General features: G+C 47.9%; 1 protein-coding gene across 1 annotated transcript in view; it reads right to left on the bottom strand.

Annotated features, from left to right (window-relative positions):
* Positions 1-2,823: 2,823 nt before the first annotated feature.
* Positions 2,824-8,022, bottom strand: part of BUD13 (BUD13 homolog) — a 7,220-nt gene continuing 2,021 nt past the window's right edge. Inside the window, 6 exon segments of the mRNA XM_029283515.1 lie at positions 2,824-3,583; positions 4,097-4,178; positions 4,622-4,806; positions 5,102-5,240; positions 5,621-5,729; positions 5,860-6,197. Of these exon segments, the coding sequence (XP_029139348.1) occupies positions 3,490-3,583; positions 4,097-4,178; positions 4,622-4,806; positions 5,102-5,240; positions 5,621-5,729; positions 5,860-6,197 (947 nt within the window). The 3' untranslated portion in view covers positions 2,824-3,489.

Genomic DNA, 8,022 nt, shown 5'->3' on the forward strand with positions numbered 1-8,022 from the left:
CAGCTAAACAGCCAGGCCAGGTATCTCCCTTCACAGAAGCAGCTGACCCTGCAGGAGGGCAGCCCAGGCCCAGACAATGAGGCGGCAGCGCAGCCCCTCTCGCTGCCCTGGAAGAAAGCCAGAGCAGCTGCCACCAGCCACAGTGCTAAACACCCCCCTTCCCTCCTCCCCACATTCTCCAGAGTTTCAACTGGAGGGCAAAGGACAGCCCCTGCAGCGTTCCACTTTCTTTGGAAGGGCTTGGCCAGTGTGGGCCAGCCCTTCCTTTCAATTTCCAGGTCCTTCCTGCAAGTAGGCCCAAGGCCTTCCTGCCTCGCTGCTTCCACTTTCTCTCCAATCCCTAATTAAACCATGCTAACAAGGCAAGCTGGACAGCAAAGCCAACTGCACCAGACCCCACCCACACCGTGCTCTGCAAACAAATAATACACAAAGAAGGTTTACAATAATGTGTAAACTGTCCAATTATTACCCATTTTCCTATCTGCCTTATTTGCCTAAAGATTAGCTTGCTCGGGTTGGCCATGACAAAAGCTTAAATAGGGTCTCCACATCTCCCCTTTCCTGTGGCTACAGCTAATCCAAGTTGACCCATGTTACTGGGCCATTCCCCCAATGGATGCCGTTGTCTCAGCAGCAGCAGCAGGAGACATGCCACCACCCAGCCAAGGACCCTTCTGAAGCCAAGGACCCTTCTGGCTCTCCTCTTGCTCTGGAGCTCCCACCACACTCCCAACAGACATCGATGGGAGACACCCCCCCAAATGCATAGTCATGGGGCACAGGGTCAAAGCCCCCCCCTTCCAGGCTCTTCGGGAAAACACTCCTTTAAACAGGAACATTGCCACTCCCGAGTACGTGCCGATGTGCAAGGATGTGCACATACGGCATAATCCCTGCGCAGTGTTCCTATGTTGTTTCGCATCTCACATCTCAAAAGAAAGAGTACAGAGAAGAGCAACAAAGATGATTAGTGGACTGGAGGCTAAAGCATATAAGGAAAGGCTGCTGGAATTGGGGATGTCTAGTTTAACAAAGAGAAGGACGAGGGGGGACATGATAGCAGTCTTCCAATATCTCAGGGGCTGCCCCAAAGAAGAGGGAGTCAAGCTATTTTCAAAGGCTCTTGAAGGTGAAACTAAGCAAGGAGAGAAGCAACCTAGAACTAAGGAGAAACTTCCTGACAGTTAGAACAATTAAACAGTGGAACAACCTGCCTCCAGAAGCGGTGAATGCGCCAACACTGGAAGTTTTTAAGAAGAGACTGGACAGCCTGTCCGAAATGGTATAGGGTTTCCTGCCTGACCAGGGGGTTGGACTAGATGACCTCCAAGGTCCCTTCCAACTTTATTATTATTATTATTATTATTATTATTATTATTATTATTATTATTATTATAAAAAAAGCAGAATGGTGTTGAGCTTCATCCATTCACCTAAAAAATTCTCTCCCTTGGCCCATAAACTCAGGAACAAGGCTGCTGCTGTGGCGCCTTTCTGGTGCCCGCAAATGCCCCAAATTGATCCCCACCTCACCTCAGCCCTGGACCTAAAGCTGCAGGCAGAGTCAAACAGCAACTCTCAGGCTCACAGCCCCTCCCTGCAGCACAATGCAGCCCAAGGCCAGCATGGCAACATCGGGAAGGAAGGAAGGAAGGAAAGAGAGAGAGAGAGAAAGAAAGAGAAAGAAAGAAAGAAAGAAAGAAAGAAAGAGAAAGAAAGAAAGAAAGAAAGAAAGAAAGAAAGAAAGAAAGAAAGAAAGAAAGAAAGAAAGAAAGAAAGAAAGAAAGAAAGAAACATCGAAGTGAGACGTTTTAGCAGCCAAGAAGAAAACAGAAGCAGCAGTTCCAGAATGCTTTGGGCCAATCTGCCATCTGGCTCCCCTGGAGCAATTCCACCTAGCAGGACAAGGAAGGGACCTTCATGACCAGCATTCCCTCCTCTGCGTGCTGTCCAAAGGACGGGCCTTTCCATTCAGGGGAACCCAGCCAGCTCCAGGCTTCTGCCACCTTCCTCTCCACCCCGTATGGAGACCCCAAGCTTTCCAGAGGGTCCCTGCAATGCTGGGTGAGTTGCAGAGCAGCTCTGGATTCCCTTCAAGTCATCTCCCCCACCCCCCTGCATCCCATCCAGAAGCCCCCGCCCCACTCCTGGCCTTCTCCTCCATTCCTGCCCCTTCCTCTGTTATCTCTGTGCCAGACAGATGGCCCTCCTGGGTCGGCCACTGTCTCCTGCTAGCTGAGGGTTTCAGTCCATATTGACGACACGATGCTCGACCTCTTCTGCAGCCTGTTGTCCTGCTTGTTAAAAGGAGAAGGGGGCTGAGATCAAAGTACTGTACAACCAACTGCAGGAAGCAGCTGAGGGAAAGAGGTTTGAATCAGAACTGAAAGAGAGGCAGCTAAAAGTTCAGCATAGCACAGGCCCCCAAAGCAGTTTAGAACACAGCAGCTCTCCTACAGACCCAGCCCACTCCCTGCCTGACAGTGGCAAACTTCATCCAACAACAGCTTCCCAGAAAAAGCCCCTCACACAGCAACAAGAACAGGCCAACAGTAACATGTCAAATGTTGACTAGAAGTTCTCTCAAGTTTGTTCATCTGCAAACAAAGAAAGGCTCCCCCAACAGAATGGCGGGCCCCAAAAGAATAGAAGACAAAAGAGAACAGGCGAGGGGTTTGGGGGTCTGACAGCTGCTTCCATTCACATAGAAAGGAAGATGTATCCTAAACACACGTCAACAGAGCCCACTTCCTTCATTTCCTGCTACCGACACAGTAGTAACAAGAGAACAAACACAGGCGCAGAATTAGGAAAAAAGAAACCTGTTATTTACAAACTGTACACTTAAATTGCAGCAAGTACTGAAAATCTGTGAAGAGCCCTGCACCTCTGCAGAGCCTGCTTTCTCTATAAACACCCTGGCGCTCCTCTGTAGCTTGCAGGGACCCCCAGAACAGCCTCCCGGATTTACGCTACAGAAGCAGTGAGATAACTGCTGGTTTGGCCAAAAAGGAGATGACAGCCAAATTTCATCATTCCAGCAAGTCCTTTAGGGAGAACTCAATGATTCCCTGCTCCAGGGATGCCCTGTTACATGTTCCCAAGAGACCGAAAGGTGATGCTTCACACTAGGAAAGCCCCACAATCGAACTATTCAGTGGATCCAGGGAGACCCGGAGAACTGAGGACAAGAGCCGTATCTTCTCTGGGCCCCTCCCTCCCCAAAATACCTGGCAACTGGGACAAGGGGGCAATGACCAGCCGCCCTGCAACTTCTGCCTTTTGGCTGGACCAACCTTCCAGAGTCTCCCTTCCAACAGCTCATAGGGCTCCTTCAAACACCCTCCACGTTCCAGGGCTCCTATTAAGCTGCACTGGGCACAGGGGTTCTCCTGCGGATTCCAGGTGGTGAACTCTGGTGGGTAGGAAGTATCCTTGCTTCCGCAGGAGCCTTTAAAAATCTTTGTCCCAGTTTGGCCCGGGTGCTCACATGTCCTCCACGCTCCACTTGTATGCGAGTTCCTGTGTCGCTTTTTTACTTGCTATTCTCGCAAAGCGCTTCTTCTCAAAGCCATTGGACCTGCAGAAGCAAAAGGCAACACTGCTAGACAGGAGCATCATCAGCTCTGGGTGATGCAAAGTTTTGGGGGAAACTAGATCGCTTGTATGACAGCATCAGCACCTTCCAGGTACCAAATTAATACAGAGGGGAGAGAAGGCAACTCCCACCTAGAGGGGCCCTCCTAGAACGGCACAGAGGACCTTCTGCCTCTTAGGTTCCTGGAGGAAAGATCAAAGGAATGTAAGGCTGTATTGTGGAGTCCTTGGTGGTTTGCGTGCAGACATTGTATTGCCCAACTAGATAACATCATCAGTGCTAGTGAGTGAAGGATTTGCTCCCTGTTTATGTACAGCAACATACCCAGCCAGTGCTTCCAGGGTTAGGATTGTTAAGGCAAGGCTGTACCTTAAGAAAAAAAACCTGTAGCCATAAGTCAACACTGCCAGCAAAGGCCTGGATCCTTCCTACTGGTCTTTGGGACACAGAACTGAGTGGTCCCCGTTTTGGCTACTCCCAGAAAGAGCGACTTACCTATCTACTCCGTCCCAGCGATAGCCTGGCCAGATGTTAAACCTGTTCAGTGGGGGTGCTGGCCCATTATACTTTGGCTTTTCTGGAGGAAAACGGAGGAAACAAACAATGGAAGCTCATTCTTTTTTTTTCCCTTAAAGAAAGCCATTTTAGCACAGACCCAAGATACAGAGAAGTATTACAGATGGTTTACTGATAATATTAGATGCCTCTAAAGAAGCAGTGACTTGCAGAGTATGCAAGAGGCAGACATCACTGCGGCAAGCTAGAAAAAGCAACCAGGGAGCAAAAAATGTGATTAAATTAACAAATGTCTTTTTCTGCATCCGCCTCTTTTAGACGTCTGCCACCCGTTCCCTTAAAATGGAATGCAACAAATTGCTGTGATTTTCCACTGCTACACCCAGACCTTCTTCCCGAAAACCTTTCAGTCATTATTTCTTCGCTCGCTGCTCCTTTTGATAGTTTTCCCTCCTCCAATTCCCCCCCCCCCTCGGTTGCCAGACTGAGGCTGCGAGTACTGACCTTTGGTACCTGGCCTCTCCTTGGCCTTCTTCTTCCTCATGAAGTCGGCCATCGGGTCTCCTTCTCGCTCCTGCTCCCGCAGCATCTGATCCAAGTCCTCGTCATCGATGTACCTCGCCAGCGGCTTCTGCATTTCCTTCACTGCATCCTCCACCTTTTGCTGCTGCTGTCTGCTCTGTGCCAGGCTGGAAAAGACACAGGCTACACATCAGGAGGCGATAGAAGACATAGAACGTCACCCCTCTCAAAACCGCTGCACAACATAGTTGTGGGCCACAGCTTAGTAAGAGAGCACACCTGCATACAGGAAGCCTCAAGTCCCCCTTCAGGCCCTCCGCCAAAGGACAGTTAAGTGGCAGGTCCTTGCAAAAACCCCACCTTGAGATTCTACGACCCGCTACCCTGCCGGAAGCCAACACTGGCCGGAAGGCCCTTAAGGCCTTTTTCCCAGGGCCCCCATGCTGGAGGGCAGAAACTCACCCTCTCCCCCACTTGGCGTACTGCTCGTCTCGCTCAGACGTCTCTTCGGCTCTCTTGTGCTGCTCTAGCCGCTCCTGCTTCAGGTCCCTCTTACGGCCCATCTCATCCCGGAAAACCGTCTTCGCATGCCGAGATTCATCTGAAGGGGAAACGGATATAGCAGAAGATTCAAAACCAACCACACAGTTAAGGAAGCTTCCAGGTGGAGGTGTCTGTCCCTCATTTTCTTCCACCACAGATTCTTGCAGCAACAGCAAAACCACAATGGGAAAAGAGAAGAGGGATAGAAACGGATTTGACTGGCAGCACTTGATCCCCCACAGAATCCCAAGAAAGGAGCAGCAGGATTTCATAATGGGAACACAATGTGAAAGTATCTAAAATCAGTCCACCTACTGCCCTGAACATCCAACAAACTGGCCACCTGGACCAGATTCTGCCTGGAAGAAGCTGGGCAGAAGCCTGGCCTGCACTATGGATATGCCACACAATTTCAGGATCTGTAGAAAAGATTTTTACCCTCCAGATGTCTGCTATTGCTGCTGCTGCCAGCCAGCTTCTTAAATTCCTGCTTCTCCCTTCTCAGCAGATCAGCTGATACCAAGCCAGCTTTGCCCCCTGACAGCATCTGAGAAACACACAAGCCGGAATTAGTGTGAGAGGCACATCCCATAAATCATTCATTCATGGAACAGCCTATTGCCTCTCGGCAGCCTCAGCTTCCAGCACGACTCGAGTGCTGGAAGCCAAAGCCTCACCCTCTGGCTGCTCCCATTGGACTCCAAGGCCTGATGACATGGCAGGACAGTAGAGGGGCTCCTGGACTTGCGGCCTTTCTTTTTTGCTTCTGCTCCTCTTCGGGGAGGAGATAAGTCTGAATCTGAAGATTTGTGCCGATTCCTTCTAGGAGGGGAGAGATTGGAAGGATAATTTGGTCGTCGTGTGCCTGGTCGGCCAGTGGCCCGTGGTGGCGAAAGGTCTGAATCTGAGGTGGCTTGAGCTCTCCTCCTTGTTGGAGAAGAGCCAGAACTGGATTCAGAATCATGTCTTTGCCACTTCCTTGGCAATGCTGCTGTTGGCTGAGACTGCAAGTTGCCTGGAAAAACCATGAAGAAAAAAAGACATTTTCAGAATGCATCACCAAGGATGGCCGATGGTGGCCAAGGTTTCATTGAGGAATTCGGACATCTCACACCCCAAACTATGTGAGGTACTTTGGCACAGGGTTACTCACTACTGGCCGGCAGCAGCAAATCTCCCTCAGCACAAGATGCTTTCTTGCAAGGCAACGACACCTCAGCAGCAGCAGTTGCCGCCACCACCTTATACTTCTGGCCAGCACAGCGCTCATCTGAGAACAATTCCCGTTGGCTTCCACTGGAGCCTTTGACACGATTTGTGCCCCTTGCTGAAGGCACTCTTTTAGGGGACAGATCAGGCTGGGCGTGGTGGGCCCTCCTAGGTGGGGACTGGTCCAACAAATGCTTTTTTTCATTTGTTCTGGAGGTTTCTGAACTGAGTGAGATAACAGAAACAACAATCTAAGTTTCTTACAAATATACCAACTTTCAATTCGTATTGTGTTGCAAGATACAGTTTTATATATATATTTGGTCCTTGCCTGGGTACTGAACAAGAATCTTAGGAAAAATTCTCCTGATTCAAGAACTCACTGGCTTATTCAGCAATCTGGCAGTAGCATATAACATCAAGCAACACAAGTTTTTCCTCCTAAGCCAAAATCCCAAGAACCACAAAATTAAAAGTGGAAGGGGCCACTGAGGTCAGAGAACTCAAAACATGCCCAATGCAGACATCCAAATTAAAGCATTCTTAATAGAAGGCAGTCCAACCTCTGCCTGAATGTTGCATGACATTCCCTAAACACCTTCCAAAGAAATCCTGAAAACAACTACAAATAATAATATTAAATAAATTTAAAATAAATAAAGCATAGAAAACAGGAAGCTCATTCCCAGCGGATTTTGGATTTTTGTTTTGGAAACTTCACTAAATCAATGGATTGGATAGTGTGGAAGTCCAGCAGCTGTGTCTTTTAAAAGTCCCACTCCCACTTATTCCCCCCACAAACTGTCTGAAATAACAGCTTCTGCACTAAATAAAAGGCCTCCAATCAGAAGCAAATGCAATTGATGTGGTAAAGCTTTACCCCAAATATTGTAAAACACTCGAAGAAATACAAGCATGTCAACCCTGAGCTACAAATATTCTCCTTTATTAATACAACCAACAGACACAGCCAGAAAGATTAGACTGTTAGCTACTCAGCTAACATTCCCACATCTCACCTGCTTATTGATGTGGTTATCATAGAATGTCCAAATAACTGTGGCTCTTCATTCTGATCTTTAAAAACAAACATAAAACATTCTTAATATGCAAGGCATCCGAAAGATCCACAATCGTCTCTCTCCATATGGCTGTTTCCCAAAATGTGGAAATTACAACCTACAGAATTCCTAAAAAACAAGCAAAGCCCTGGAGATCTGGAGGGCACCAAATTTGTTTCTGAAGAAAATTGATTGCCAGGATGAAAAGACATTTCATTTTTTTTAAAAAAATGAGTTTTTCAAAGAAAAGTAAAATGTGGAACTTAGACAATACCTACCTTCCCACTTTTGGACCTTCTAAATATCCTACAGAGAAAAAATCCCATTTTCAACAAACCACATCTTTTTATCAGAGAAGCAAACATATCGATATTTATTAGAGCAAGATATGACTGAAGAACAGGTGAAAGAAACGATGATAATTTGGTGTAAATATTTTGGGCACAATATTGATTTGGATAATTGGCAAAGTTTATGGGAAAAAACCTAAAAATTACTCTAGCAACTTCCTATAAGGAAAACCTCTATAAGATGTTTTATAGGTGGCACCTCCCTCCCACAAGATTAGCA

The sequence above is a fragment of the Protobothrops mucrosquamatus genome, unplaced genomic scaffold (genome assembly GCF_001527695.2).
Source record: "Protobothrops mucrosquamatus isolate PMUCROS unplaced genomic scaffold, P.Mucros_1.0 scaffold115, whole genome shotgun sequence".
NCBI classification, from domain to species: domain Eukaryota; kingdom Metazoa; phylum Chordata; class Lepidosauria; order Squamata; family Viperidae; genus Protobothrops; species Protobothrops mucrosquamatus.